The sequence below is a fragment of the Centruroides vittatus genome, unplaced genomic scaffold (genome assembly GCF_030686945.1).
Source record: "Centruroides vittatus isolate TY-2023 unplaced genomic scaffold, ASM3068694v2 contig_1401, whole genome shotgun sequence".
In the NCBI taxonomy this organism is placed as follows: domain Eukaryota; kingdom Metazoa; phylum Arthropoda; class Arachnida; order Scorpiones; family Buthidae; genus Centruroides; species Centruroides vittatus.
The window spans coordinates 214,986-231,506 of record NW_027120880.1 but is presented as its reverse complement, the minus strand read 5'-3'; the positions used below and the strand labels follow the sequence as shown (position 1 = coordinate 231,506).

The window sequence follows — 16,521 nt, the reverse complement described above, 5'->3', positions numbered from 1 at the left end:
GTGTCCAACTCGAATATTTTAGTGAATGGAAGTGTCTTCTCCTTGACCTCAGCGCATCCATACAGTACTTTAGACACTTTAATTTATCGTTTATACACCTCTAAAAAGTGCAGTGATGTCAATTATAAGGATTGCACTCACGAGAATTTTAATTTTGAACGTTTCTCAAGTAAACTTAACACATTTTTATAATATTTAAATGAAGAATCTTTGATAAATATACTCCCCAAAAACACACTTGACTAAGAGCTGTCACTTTAAGTAGCCAAGCTTACTTTTAGTTATGAATGGCAACCTCCACCCTTGTCCTTCTAAAAGCTTGTTAAATCCCTAGATTATGCAAATTAGACAGAAAACAATGGGAGTATGAAGAAGGGATTAGAAAAATCACGTGTTATGCCATTTTATAATGCTTACTTCAGAAGTAAGTTCATGGCTAATTTAATATATTGTAATTAAGATATAATCGCGTATTTCTGGTGATTTATTCTGCTGAAATGATATAATTTCTGAAAGAAAATATCAATTTTCAGGACGTAGAACTCGAAATATTACTAATAATCCGTAAGTAATTGAAAAAATCAGTTGTTTTCGACCCCGGATTTTCCATTATTCACGCATCACAATACCGTTAGCAAAGGTCAACTATGCACAGGAATCTCGTTCTCCTTAAAAAATTAAATGAAACCAGAAAATGGCCAGCACAGAGATCAACTGATAATAATTCTAGGACATTCTATAAGTTGCTATTTTTATCTGATTAAGACGTATTCTTTTTTTTTTTTTTTTTACTTTCCGGATAATTAAATTTAATTCTATGTTTGTAGAAAAGTTGCAGGTGTTTCAAATTTTTAAGAAAGTTGCTGATTTGTTACTACATTTCTCTTTTAGAATAAAACATTTCACTCGATATTGTAGAAAAAAATTATTATAGTAAAACCTGTGTAAACCGCACGGAATCGCACGGAACCGTTTTGGACAGGTTTTACTGTATTTTGACATTTGTTATACGAAAAATTAATAAGTAAATGTGTCATTTATTAAAATTATTCATTATATTTTAAAATATTGATGAATTTATACAAATATAACGCAAATTCTTTTCAGTTTTTGTATTCCTTAAACGAGTTTTCTTATATCCTAATTTCTCAACACTTGTCCATTCGTGAGAATTTTTTAAATAGTGTTAAAGTAGGAAATCTAAATGTAAATTACTTCTATTAGTTAACTGTTGAGCTTTCAAAATATCGAACTTTTACATCAAATGTAAGCCGTGTGTGTGTGTGTGTGTGTGTGTGTGTGTGTGTGTGTGTGTGTGTGTGTGTATAAGCTTTCTTTCATAAACATCTGTATGAATGAATGATTATATCTGATATAATTTACATTGCATGCGGACAGAGCCTGATTTACATATAAGGCAAACAAGCTACAACTTTGGTTATCACGTTACGAGAGGCCTCGATCTATTCTCAACGACATTTTATATATAATATCATTATTATTTGGTGGTTGATCTCTTTTATGTTGTAGCGAGGGCCACAACTACCGTAAATTAAACTCTGCATACAGAATGTATGACAGATAAGATGGGCCTATCTCTCCCGGAAGTGTTTGTCCAAAAGTCAGCTAATCACTAGAATAAATTGCAATTAATTAACTAAATTAACAAACATAAGAATTAATTCAATTATTGGATCAAAGACTCTTGCCGGGGCCTTCTCTATCTGGACCTTCATTTTATATGTTTATTTATACTGCATATATGTTGCTTAAAACTACGATTAATTTGAATGTCTTTAAGAGAATTACGTTTAAATATTTCCTATATTAAATAGTCATACAAGCTAATTAGTTATTTTATAGTTAAATGGAGTACGACATCATTTAACTTCATGCATATTCAAGGTTGTTACATAAGACATGATTTGTAAAGATTTTGATTATTGCCTTCGTAATTTTATTCTGGTTACATGACAAATTATTAAAATACAAACTATTGAAAATTGAAATTCCACAAACACAATATAAGCACAGGCATACAACACTGACACAACACACGAATGAAATACAACACTGACATAACACACGAATGAAATACAACACTGACACAAACACAGACGGGAATACAACACAAACACAGGGATACAACACTGTCACAAACATAAAGACGGAATACAACACAAACACAGGGATACAACGCTGGCACAAAAACAGACGGGAATACAACACAAACACAGGGTACAACACTGGCACAAACATAAAGACGTAATACAACATGAACACAGGGAAACAACACTGGCACAACGCAAACATGGAAAAACAACACTGGCAAAAACGCAAGCACATGAATAGAATAGAACACTGACACAATGCAAGCACAGGAATACAACACTAGCACAAACGCTGGAACACAGCATTAGTACAGGACCTGTTCGTCGACTGCTACGATTATGTAATTTGATTAAAAGACAGCAAATTTTATTTGTATTTAGTCTTTAATTTGTATTAGTTTTAAACACATTTCATTTTTGTTTTTTTTTTTAATTTTTACAAAATAAACATTTAATCATTATATATATATATATAAATTCACTGAAAAAAATTCCCCTCTACTAAATAACAATACATTTAACTCGAGACAGGTTTCGAGAAGTAGTTTACTCGCAACTGAAGCCTTGAGCAATGACTTGTTTAGGCCCTAATTGAAATTCGCTTTCAATATTCAATTTCTTTGTACGAGCTTATAAAAGCTCAACTCATTGAAATCTATAAGAAAAAAGAAATTTAAGTACTCTTAAGCTCATGAAAAACTGTAATTTATTTGTTCGATAATGATACTTTCTACGTAATTGTAGACATTTTCTTCCTCTCATAAGTTCTAACTTATCTAGGCATTCTATCTACTAATTTGGGCATTAAACATGGCACGATCTAAGGCAGCAATTTATGTAAACCCGAGGCAAATTTCGATCCTAGTTCACTTAAAGATATGTTACGCGACCGCAATTGCAGTTTCCATTATTATACTCCTCTACCCTCATACATGGAAAAAATTAAAATACCCTTCTATAAGTTTATATTTCCACATAATTATAATTTTGTTACATTCGCCTACATACAAAGTATAACAAACGCCAAGAATGTTGTAAATTTTCACGAAAAAAACGAGTTTGGTACCTTCTCGAACAGGAAGGGTTATAATAATCAAAATTACGCGCTTCCTTGTCCGCACCATTAAATTTTTTCTTGTGAATCCCTTACTAGATTTATATATTTTTGTAAGAAAATTAACTAAGCTGTACTGTAGTACATCTCTTGTACTAATTAACATGTTTGGTCTTCTATAAATATGCCTGACAGCTATGCCCTTTTCGGTTCATCCACCGAACATAAAGCAAGCAGAAATCGTGAGTATGAATATGTAAAGAAGAGTTCAGCAATCCATTTTTGGTCAACTTCAGTAGGCGTTTAGACTCTTATTCCCTTTTTTTCAATAGCGTATAACGATTTTGAAGCTGTTTATTTACATATTTTCATTTATTTAAAGCGGTAAATCACATGCAATTTTCCATAAAATACGCATTAAATTAAATATGTAGTTTTCTTTGTACAAGCCTAACTCCTCGAAATCTATTATGAAAAATAATTAAACAGTTTATTTAAACATTTCTAGTGTTGTAAAGCGGTAAATTGCATAAATTTTCCATAAAATACGTCTAAAATTATATTTTACAACGTTTAAAATGCTAATTTTACTTAATAATTAGAAAAAATTCCTACGTCGACACCACAAAATTAATTATTTTTGACGTAAACAAGAGGTTGAAGAGTCTTATCCCCTGTTTGGACAGGTTATTTTTTAACTTAATAGCCAAATAATAAAATAATTTAGAGTAAAAATTTAATAGAATTTTAAAAAAATAATTAAATTTTTTCTTTTAATAAAGGTTCTCGTGTGTGGGATGGTTAATAACTGTAATGACGCAGAATGGCTAACCCTTGCGTATACACGTAACCTAACGAGTGAGTTATACACACACACCATTGTTGAGAGAAATTGAATTTTTTGTGTTTATATAAATAATTACTTCTCCGAAAATTCTTGATATAAAAACGGGGTGCGACTTTCTTGCCGTTTGAGTTATGTAGGTCAGAAGAAACTAAGAGGGATGATCCTTACTAAATGGCACGAAAAGTCGTGCATAAATGACGTAAAGATTGACAAGGCAGACAGTTACACGAATATCATTCTATTTATGTGATTGGAATGTGGGAATTTTTACAGTTGTGCCGCTTACCTAGAACATAAAATAGTCGAAATTTACAAAGAAATTAAATTAAATTAAACATGGCGTGCGTTTTTTAAAGAATTTCATACTTTAGCCTTCTGCGGACGCCATTTTGTGTCCATGACGGATGTTTTTTAAGTCTGAGAGATAAAAATTCTGTTCTCAAATTCCTATCTGTCATCTATTCCTATTCGAATTCCGTTCATCTTTTAACCTTTCTTTATTTATAAAGAGTAAAAGCGAACTGGAAGGGCGAGTGAACCTCTCTTGGTGGCCCCGATTACTTGAAACATCCTTTAACTTTCCTTGTGTGTGCGCGTTATGGATGACCTCCTTGTTACATCCACTTCAGTAATATTTCACTGACGAGTTTACATATGCATTTTTTTGACATCCTGTATACACTTTATATTTTAAATATAGATACATCCTAAAAAATACCTTCGTAAATTTATAGTTTTTTTCCCGATTATTTATTTATTTTTTAAAAATTAAAGTATGCAAATTATGCTCAACCTGTTTTTTTCGATTGATTTGCATGTGTCAGTTATATAATGTAAATGTATCAAACAATAAGACAGTATTTATATATCGTCTTTAATACTAATCAAACACTAAGACAACTAGTAACACTAGTCTTACATTAAAACAACTAGTAACAGTGAACTTAGTAACGATAATCTTACAATAAGAACTAGTAAACGAGTAATACCAAGTTAATTAATAACACTAGAAACTTAGTGTTATTAATTGACTAAACACTAGTACTAAACTACACAACTAGTAATACTACACAGATAGTAACACCAGGAAAACTAGTAACACTACACAATTAAAAACATTAGACAACTAGTAACACCGAGACAACGAATAATTCTAATAATAGAGAACTTGGTAACACTAGCCAAACACTAAGACAATATTTATATATTTTTAAAATATTTAAGATGGAGATTTCGATATTTTTAATCAAGAATAGAACTAAAATAAAAAATATTGATTTTTGATTTCAGACTTGACCTAATTAGAGAACGAAAGCGTGTTGTTTAATACGATGTGCTAATGTTATTAAAAAAAAGTGGCCACGTTTAGAGGTGGCTGTTATTGCAAGTTCGACTGCATATAAAATTCAATTTTCAGCAATTTATATTCTACGAGTGATATCACGTTTCGGTAATGTAATGCAATAGATTTGAATGGAGATTACGTTGAAAGGTACTTTGTGATTCAGGTAGCAAGTAATGTAAACGAAAGTTTAAAAAAAATATATATGTTATAAATAAGAATAAATTTATAATTCTCGTAATTGTAAGTAAGTTTTGATACAGTTTAATCAGTTAACATCTACTGAAATCATACAGTGATAGAGAGAACAAGTTAAATTAAACTTTTAATCGGAGACCAATTTACAAATACACTAAACAAGCCTTAGGTTAGAGCCTCACGTTATAAGGCTACAAATTAAAGCCTCATTAATTACGGACCAATTTACAAATACACTACAGAAGCTGTAACTTGGGGCATCATGTTATCTCTCTCAGGTCCCCAGTATATTAAAAATTAGAAAACAAAAGTAAAATCTATATTGTTTTTTTTAAATAATAAAAAATAAATGCTCTTTCTTGTTCTGTAGACTATGAGGAGGTCGTTTTATGAGGCCTGAAAAGCCCATAAAGTTTCTTCTTACTACACAAGTAATACAATAAAATGAATAATTTATAACAAGTGTTCTTGAGGTCCTCATAAATGTGAGGCTCTGCCACACGGAAGTTAGCAAGGACATCAGGCTTTACTCATTCCGTGTGATAGGGCCTTATTTTTATGGAGACCTCAAAAACATTAGCTAAAAATCATCCATTCTATTACAAGCTTTGCGTATTAAGAAGTAAATTTGACATGGCAGACATTACACGAATATCATTCTATTTATGTGATTGGAATGTGGGAGTTTTTACAGTTGTGCCGCTTACCTAGAACATAAAATAGTCGAAATTTACAAAGAAATTAAATTAAATTAAATTTGCTTCTTTGCTTAATGGTTTCATGTGCCTTTCGGGCTTCAATATTCAGCAACCTCTTCATAAGAAAAGGCCCTTTTTTCTTATCCTTCTACGGGGAGTAGGACCTAATAATCTTGCCTACCTTCCTCTGATAGGGCCTAGTTAATGGTATAAATCGAAGAAAGATGTATGCAATGATGTAGGTATTAAAGGAAAATTAAAATTCTATACTTTATAATGTCGATTTTAACAAAAGAAAACAGCAAAAATAAACTGGTAATCATAAAAAATAAATACAAAAGAATAATATATTAAAGGCGTAATTCAAGGTCATCATAATCGTATTCATTAAATCAAATGAATGCAATTATTCAGAGAAACGTGGAAAGTAAAAGTAAAAATAAAAGAACGAAAACCAGATGGAAGAACAATAAAGAATTAGAAAAAAAAATCTCCTTTGTTTATGATAAATAATAAAAAGGAAATAATATTCTAATACACACGAGATTTGTAAATGACCATTCATCAATAATTAGTCTCGGGTAAATCAGAAATATACATACAATATTCCGCTTAGAGCTGCAGTTTGGTATTTAATTGTTATAATGGAACTATAAGTTTCGTGGAATTTTTGGGCTCTTCCTGTTCTGAGGCCATTAAGAGGGCTTTTTTTTTTTTTTCGTGGACCATCGTAGGTTTGGTCAGGCCCACAGTAGAGCGGCTGAGTGGTGAGGGACGGCGCGACGTAACCGAGATAGATCATTTACAAAAAATTCCAGGGGTTCTCATTCACGGATTCGATTCCGGGACCTTCAGAACCTCGGCTGAAAAATCGACGAATCTATAATACATTATTAAAAATAAAAGAAACTAATTTATCGTATAGTTTTTCAGGTTTACTTCTCGCGCTAACACCTAAACAAGGGCCAGTTTTCCATAGAAAGTCCTCCAGTTGGCGGATTTCCCACGTGTTGGATTGCCGCATCCTAGTGACCAACCAAACATTACGCAATTCAAATTATTCCAGGAGAATCTATAAGATTGTATCGCGCAAAATCAAGGCTACTGAAGATTTAATTTTGTTGACTAGAAAGAATGCAAGGAAAAACGGACAATAAAGCATTCGGAGTCTAATCCTTATTCCTCATAGAACGTTACTATTCTACTTTTGTGGCATTCTCTTCTTAGAAGATTGCAGCTGAGGAATCATTTCTCTCCATCTTTCCCAGTCATGAGCATTCTTGTTGTTATCCCTCCATCTCTTTATCTTGACCGTTTTTTCCGTTCTCTTTATCACTGTCTTCGTCAATTGGCCTGAAGCTCCAGATTTTCTTTCTTTTAAGTACTTAGAAGAACCATACTATAATTTCTATTTTAATAGGCAATAAAGGTTTGGGTTTATTTGGTTTTGGCAATGCCACATGAGCACTCCTGGATGGACTTTTATGGAAAACGAGCTCTTATTTAAGTTTTCAAAGGTGAGGAAAACCTGGGTAACTCTACATGACCAGCCGTTGACGAGGCGCGAACTCACAACAATTAAATAATAATAACAGGCATTAGCTGAATATTACTGGTGATTTTTAAAAGTAAAATCAAGCTGTAATTACATTTGATTTGAAATCTTCTTCTTTGATACAAATTCTTTAATGGAAAGTAAGATAAATCGAGGTCTTTCACGAAAGGAAAATGTAGGTAAATTAATACAGTTGTTAACTTCGAATTGTTCACATACTTTCCCGTAATTACGATCTCTTGAAGAGTTTTATAAGATGATCCTGATGTAACCTTTGATAAAAGAGATTTGATCCTTTAGTCATGATTTCCTAATGATAGATATTTTGACATTAAAAAAATATTTCGGATCTAAATTAGTCTTAAATCATAATAATTTCAAAATTATTATTGTTATTATTATTATTCTAACAAATTCAGAAATACTATTATTAACTATAATCTATAGAATTCCTATAATATTAAATTAATTTCCAAGGAATGATGAAGGTTTTTAGAAGTAAAAAAATGTCCTGGAGTGTATATAAAAGGAATAAAAAGTGCAGTTGTGAGGTAATTTAAAATTAGACGCGATTTCTCTTCGTTTGAATCTTTCATAAAATGAATCAAGTTGATAGAATTTAGCCAAATGATGCAGACAGAAGGGGTTGGGTTGATAGCACGAGGTAACGAAACATCTAGACGATCTGTTAAGAGAGAAGTGCCTCACAAGAGGAGTTTCTTTTATGTAAAACTGGCCCCTATTTGGTGTTGGAGACGTGAATAAAACCCAGAATACGCCACGTCACTAGCCCAATGATTATCCACGAACCAGTGGTGTGTGTCTCAATGTTCACAGCCCTCAAAACTTGCACCCAGGACACTAGCCTACTCCACCTTTTCGATTCTGAATACAGATATTACGAATTAAATTAATAAACAATTAAATAAACTGTGATTTTATCTCTTCTATTCAATTAAAATTCAATTAGGCATTCAAAATTAGCATTTATCCGGACGTGTTGACAAGATTCTTCGCTAATTATTCAAGCGGCGCGCCACTTGATAGTTTCGTAGGTACCCAGGCAAATTTGAATTAGGGGACCTTATGTACAGTGCAGTGTCTTCTAGAAAATTTTTTGAGAAAAATATTTTAATGGACCTCCTAATTGGTGGGGATCCCAAGTAATTGCTCTTTATGCCCACAGGATAACACGCCACCGAGTTATTCCTTACCTGGGTAGTACTTATCCGTTTTATCTTCTTATAGAAAAAGACTGTTGTTTATCCTAAAATAAGCAAAACTTTATTTAGCTTTTTCTGTAATATAACTTTTTCTTCCCGAAAAAAAAAAAAAAGCATTTTCGCCCCACAACCCTGCTTGAAACTTGGAGTATTTTTGGCTCATCTTCATCTCTATTCGAGAAATTTTCAGTTAAATCAAAAGATAATTACTTTCTCTATACTTAGAGAGTCTTATTGTGGAGTATAATTAATGATTTCGGCGGACAGACTTCGTGGCGGACAGACCATACGTGATTTTCTAAGCGATGCTTTATCTTATCGGAAGCGAGTTTCAATGCGGCTATTTAGAAACGTAATTTGTCATCGGGTTGAGTGGATAACGATACGGAAATCGACTAGAATGGGGTGGAAGTAGACGAACAATGACATCCAGACATAAACGAGAGACCCCGTTAACCGGTATCTTCCGACCTTGAACGAGTCGATCGTGCTTCATCTGTCTTTCGTCAGTCACATCTTCCGCCCGGGGCCAATTAAATCCGTTACTAACCCACCTTCCGGTGACACACTTTCACCGTTTCTTTTTTCCTATTGGTGAGATTTGACAGGTAGAAACACGTGATCCAAGAATAATGGCGCCTTAACGGTACTATATAAAACGCACGTTTACTCTTCTTCGCATCATCTCGTTCATCTTCCGATTATTGTGGTAAGGCATATTTTCGGATGTAGTAGTTTAGAAAATTTCTATAAAGTTACTCACTTTAAACGTTTTATTTCAGTGATTTTTGAAGTTCAAACATGATTAAAATCGTTTTACTTTTAGGTAAATTTTTTCTCTTTTTTCCCTATGTTTTTTCTTGGTTTTTTATATAATTTTTTTTCTTTTATTTTATTTTAGTAAGCTGTTTAGCTTTGACTAGTGCGCTTCCCAGGGTGAGTCATTAATTTTTTAAATGTCTACTTAAAAAAAAACGACCGCTTCCCAATAATAGTGACTTTTACACCGCCGTTTGTTCAGAAGTTTGACTGTATTTTATTTATTTATTTTTAATTAGATTGGCTAATTAAAGGTAATGGCTAATTAAAGGTTAGATTCAGTCAATTAAAGACGGTTCTATAGGTTAATTATTTTTATAATTTCGAACTATTTCGAACTATCATCGATAACTCTTCTTCCATTATAAAACTCCCGCACTTAACTTATAAATTACCTTAAAAATTAGTTAATTAAAGATCTTATGGCCAAATTTTCGACATTTTTCAGACTAAACGTCAAGCGTACGCGCTTCCTGATGGGGTGGAGTTACTTATAGGAAGTATTAAAACGAGCTTCACGTGTAGCGGTGACGGATACTTCGCTGACGTAGAAAACAACTGTCAAATTTTCCACGTTTGCCAGACGGTGGTGAGAGAAGATGGAAGCCCCGAAACGTATCAATGGAGTTTCATGTGCGGAAACCAAACCATATTCAATCAATACAGCTTGACCTGTGCCGATCCATACGAATCCGTACCATGCGGAAGCGCCAGAGATTTCTTCTACGTCAATGGAAACATAGGAAACGAGAAATTGCCCTTCTTAACAGACGACGACGCAGACAGAGCAGCACGAGTCATTCCAGGAAGACAAGGGGTTCCTGCAGAACCAGCTCCTTTCCGCCCGGGAGGATCGGGAGGAAGACGAGGATAATTAGGATATAAACACCATCGGGATTAACTTCCCACTTTATTTGTAATGCCAAGTAGCTGCCGAGGTAACCGAAGGGCTCTTTTCTGGGTGGGGTGATGGATTTTCTCATAATCTCGCCCATAAGTAGAGGCGAGAGTGAGAATAAATGCTTTATAGACCGCCCATGTCCAACCACGGGTGCTTGTATATAAAAATGCATGCGCAAAAAAAATAATAATAATAAATAAATGTAAACTTCATCTTCATAAATAAATGTGTTCATGCAGAAATTTGGTCTTTCGTTCAATGGTTTTTCTCGGAAATAAATATTGTTAATTAATATATAATAACTTATAATGGCGATTTTAATTTATAAAATACGAATAAAAGATTAGAAAAATAAGTTTCGTTTCAGTTTCTTAAAGTCGTAAATATAGTCAAACCTCCAATAACGGCCACCTCTAAATGGCGGCCATTCTTTTATGGACGTTTCTTCTTGAAATGTATATAAAAATAACCTCTTAACAACGATCATTTCTGTATTCCCGCCATTTCTGTCCGCTGTTCAGAGGTTTGACTAATTAATTCTTGTAATAAATAGAAATAATGGCGTATTTACGTACGTGTAATAATTTTACAATTTATTCTAAATTGAAAGAAATTGATACAGTAAAACCTGTCTTAAACAAACTCTCAGGAAAAAAATGGAAACCTGTCTAATGAGGAAACTGCATTGCATAATATAGATTTGGATTGATGGGACGAAGCAAGGTAACACGTGGGTGATCTGCTAAAGGGTTTGTTTGCCTTCCGGGAGGACTTTCTAAGATAAAGTGGTTTCCCTCTCTATTTAGATGTTAAGCACGTGAAGAAAACCTGAAAAACTTCACACGGCTACTTTGTTATTCATGTGCGAATCCGGGACAAATTACCAGATCCACTCGGCCACTAGTAGGAATTGAGTAATATAACCTGGATAAAGCAAAATTTTTCGGCGTATCAGAAGGTAAATTTAAATCTTATTAATGTTATGACCTGTGCTCTAAGATCATGGTAATGTTTTATGTTTTTGTTTTTCTTTGTTAAAAAGTTACTTTCATTGTCCGAAAAGTAGTTGTGATAATACAATAACACCGTTTCTCCCTAACTCATTAGAAAGGAATGAAAACACGACCCTGTATAAAACGAAAATATGCCGTCGCATTCCGTTTTAAAAAAATATTTTACTCTATAAATATTATAATTTAAAAATAAGGAATTTAATTTAATTTCGGAAGTAATTCCGTTATTTTTTCAGGATCCGTTTAAGACAGGTTTTACTGTATTAAATTATGAATCAAGCTTATATTAACTCTTTCATTTCCAACCTCCAATAGCGGCCAAACTGTCAAACTCGAATGTCGGCCATTCTTTCGGGAACATTTCTTGAACTGAAATGAATTGAAGATAACCTTAAAAGAATGTCTATTTTTATATTTTCGCCAATGGCCGTTGTTCAGAGGTTTGATTGTAAACTTGTGAATATCCGATGTAAACGATGTTATATTAAGCGCCTCAATAAAGAATAGCGATTGTTTACTACGTCGAGTCCCATTCCTCATCATCCGATCGCCCCATTGTGGGCCTGGTCGAATCTTTAATGGGCTTGGTAAAAAATAGTGCCTATGAAATTAAAACCCATTTCTTTACATCCTTCCTCCTCTCTATCCGTTTGCTCTCATCTCTCCTTCACACGCGCTTCAAATTCGGTTCAACAATTAGGCATGCTTATTTTCTTATTAATGAATGACAGTTTTAATGATACCATCCCTACAAATTTACGTAAAAAATAAGCGTAATTGTTAAATGATATGTTTATTAAAGTTTATAATTTATTTAAAAAAGTCTAAAACATGGATGTTCGAGTCGAAGTGCAGGAGGCAATTACCCTCCTAAATTTAGGCAAAACAGTGGAAAAATTCGTTCGAAGATAGATAAAAAAAAAACAAGTATTAGTGATGACAAATTCATAATTGATACTCGTGTTCTTGTTTATGTAAAATCTCCAACAAATCAACCCCGTGACCCCTTAACCAATGTTCCTATAATGTATATAGATGCAAGGCCTGACAAGGGAGAAGAGAAACCGGGGTATAGCTCTGGGACCCGGATCTGTAAGAGAATCCATGCTGGAATTTGCATAATAAACTTTAATTTATATAATTTTAATTAAATGCATGGAAGAAGACATTTGATTTCATATTAAAAGAAACTATAGAGAAGTCCTAGCCCAAGTGTGTGTGTGTAGCTCTCCAGAACTCTAAAGCCTGAAATTGACAATAAAAACTCGGTTAATGTTACCTATGGTACCAAAATGGCGGCTCGTCTCTGATTCCAACTAACAGAAGAAAGGATACAGTGGGGACGCACATTCTAACATAACCTAACCTATTCTAATAATTTGGTTGGTAATAATTATGGTAATTTATTAGAATAGGTTAGGTTAGATTAGGTTAGGTTAGCGTGTGCATCCTCACTGTATCCTTTCTTCTGTTAGCTGGAATCAGAGACGAGCCGCCATTTTGGCACCATAGGTAACATTAACCAAAAACTCTTTTATAGATTTGAAATTTTAATACTTCTATTTTTGCATCTGAAATTTCCTTATTTTATGCAAATTAAACAAGCTAAGATTATTCGAAACATTTACTTATATACGAGTAGCACTTACACGAAATTCTATATGCAAAAAAAGTTTTGAACTTACAAACCTATCGTGCTCCTTAGTAATTAATAATAGATGAATATAGCATGTACTACAAAGCTAACGACTAATTGTCATTCAACTGTGGTAACTCATCTAAAAGGAAAATTTTAATAAAGTGTTATTTGATACCGTAGTAAAAAAAGCAATTTGCATTTTAATTTTAAGTCGAATCTGAAAGATTAATGGCTTTTACAATAGTCAGTCATGTAGAAAACCTGTTAGAACAACTGCGAATTCAATCTTCGATGTCGTTGCATCACACTGGATTTCAGGAAAGTCTACTCTGAAGGCGCTGAAACTATTTATCTCATATTATTGATTGTTGAGCCATTGAAACGTCGATAAAATTTGAGGTTTTTCCTTCTGCATGTGTGTGTGTGGGGGGCATGATTCTGTTCACCCAGTTTCAAGCTTAATAATTCCTGTGCCTTTTGTCTAAAATTTTTGGAATTTTGAAGGGAGATTTGTGTATTAGGGAGATTGATGCTATTAAATTTTGGTGGTTAAATCTCGACGGGATGGGGAGATAAAGGGGAGAGTCATATGTCATATCTCGAGTGGGTAGTATTGATACATAATGAAAATTCTACTCGTTATTAACATCTACAAGTTTTATGGAACTCAATTCCACCCCTAAAATTAAGCATTTTGCCATTTCGTGATAAGTAATATTATAAAAACTTTTTAAAATATCATAACAGATGGCGCCATCATAATTTTAAATGCTTGTTGCTGGATATTTTTTTTTTTTTTTTTTGTATAAAACACAATATAAAAGGATAATTTCATATTTAAAATGTTTATCGTTCTTTTCCTGCTAGAATAGAGCCATACCGATCATCTATCTAACACCTTTCAGGGAAAACTTTCTAAATTGCAATAACGTGACTTCTGTTCGGAAGTTCTTATATAGTTAATACGGGCCTCCTTCCCCTAAGCTTTCCACGTATAGTTTCCACTTTCATCTATCAAACTCCGTTCTAGAGATTAATGAAAGACAGACAGAAGGACAGATAAACGACAATGGAAATTTATGTCTACAATTTTTTTTAAATTGCAGTCCAATAATTACATTTTTTAAAAGCCCATCAGTAACCGAATGGATAAACCCACTGAACGGTGAAGTTGATCGTGGGTTCGCTCTGACCAACGGCTGGCACGTGAATTTTCCAGGTTTTTTCACCAGTTTTCCACAAAATGTCCTCCCGAAAGGCACAACCTTGGCATACCATCCTCGTGTTGCGTTGCCTTATTCCATCAAGTCATTTAAACCCGTTTTTATATGGATTGGCAGCAGGAAAGATTTTTGGTAGTATATCACGTGTTAAACCACTACCATTTTGTGTTTCTTACTGTTTAACCTGAGACGTATTACCTGTATCATCTATATTGAACAGTTAATTTGAGGGGTCGAAATCCCAGAGCCTTTCTTCTTCTTAATTTTCTAAAGACATCTACTAGCCTTTACAGAAAATTTAAAGACGTTCAGAGCCAACTTTTGTATCGTAAATTCGTTTCTTTTCTTTTCTTTCGAAGACACAATGTAGTGACGTAAACTTAAACACTGGGCGAATTTTTCATCCTTTTTATTCGGTTGGAACGCTTTTTATTACATAACGCGTTTCGGGCCGATGCCCCTCTTCAGCCAACTAAACATTAAAAAGTAAGAGATGGCTATATACAAATATTTAAAATAAATACGTGACAGTATACATAATTAGTTTTTAGAGGTTGTTACCTTCTAAATCCTGGTGGTGAGAGCTTGTATACCATTAAAAGCTGGTCCGTACCTCATTCGGTAGTTTAGACGGATGTAATAGTCCAAGGGTACGAATCTTGATAAAATTCCATAAAAAAGGTTTAGTATCAGTCTGTAGAAGTACACTGGGTTATTCTTCACAAATCGTATTCGTGAAACCATACCTGAGATTCGTCTACCGGTGTGTTGTCTAACGCTGATCTCGTACTCCTCCACCTCAACTGCGGAGTACGATCTGTTTCTAATTTGCATATGTCTGGTCGAGCATCAGCAAGGGAATATTCCTTTTTAATAGGTTTCTTTTCCGATAAAATTATTCGGGGACCTGGCGGTGATTTTTTAGAACTCATCAGTACACAGCATGTGGCCATTGCTATTTTTTCCGCTTTTAATATTTTTAATATCTGTCGCTATGCAAATGACGTAACATCAGATAAATTCGTAAATTCGTATTAATTAAACCTTGTGCATTCTTCGGTTACTCAAAAGAGAAGAACAACTGTTTTTTTTTTTTTATTTATTTATTTTAGGTTTTTCTAAGCGCATTGAGTTTACTTTTTACAAGCTCAAATGCTAATTACACTTTAACGATTTTTGACTATTATTTGTTTTATTTTGGTGGAAAAACGAATTGTGATACGCTAAATTAAAACTTTACGTTTTTTGGGATTAAAAATTTTTGTGTTTCTATAAATAATTAAATATTTAACGTTTGAATAAAGACATTTAATAGGCAGGCTTACATATATATAAGAAATGGGAGCTTTTACTTTTTCCATGTTAAGAAGTCAGCCTACCGCTTCGGAAGATTCGGAATTAAATCGAGTGTAATCCCAGGAATTTTTTCTTACCCGTTTATTCATAGGAACTTTTCCAAACTCATACATACCATTACTCTTCGAGGATTTTTCCATATCCATCGTGCATTTGGCGAAACTTATAATAGGTATAAAAAATATTGCCATCTTAGTGCCCACAGAGTGCCCACAGAGTGAAAATAACCACAAATGAAAAACAATCCCTCGGGTTTTAATCAGAAACCCGAGGGATTTTTTTTAACCTCTGATTAACCTCCTGCTCGAGTCTTGCCGAACGAAGAATAAGTGCTCAAAAATCAAACAGTCTGGCTTTAAGCCTTTATAGTTACCGTAGGTGGAGACTTCACATTTGTAAGTAATCCAGGCCTTATCTTACCTGTCTCTCGCCTATCAGATCTTGCTATAAACATGTGATATCTTGTTTTGTTTGATGTCACAACAACTTTTATGGATTTCGATGCTAAGGTTCTTGTTAATATTATTTTTGTCGATCGTTAT

The 16,521-nt window shown here is 33.4% G+C and overlaps 1 protein-coding gene across 1 annotated transcript; it reads left to right on the top strand.

Annotated features, from left to right (window-relative positions):
• Positions 1–9,813: 9,813 nt before the first annotated feature.
• LOC136968155 (U-scoloptoxin(01)-Er1a-like) lies at positions 9,814–10,990 on the top strand. The gene is made up of 3 exons (XM_067262118.1): positions 9,814–9,854; positions 9,930–9,964; positions 10,296–10,990. The coding sequence occupies exons 1-3, from the start codon at positions 9,830–9,832 to the stop codon at positions 10,719–10,721; spliced, it is 486 nt and encodes a 161-aa protein (XP_067118219.1). The 5' UTR covers positions 9,814–9,829; the 3' UTR covers positions 10,722–10,990.
• The last annotated feature ends 5,531 nt before the right edge of the window (positions 10,991–16,521 follow it).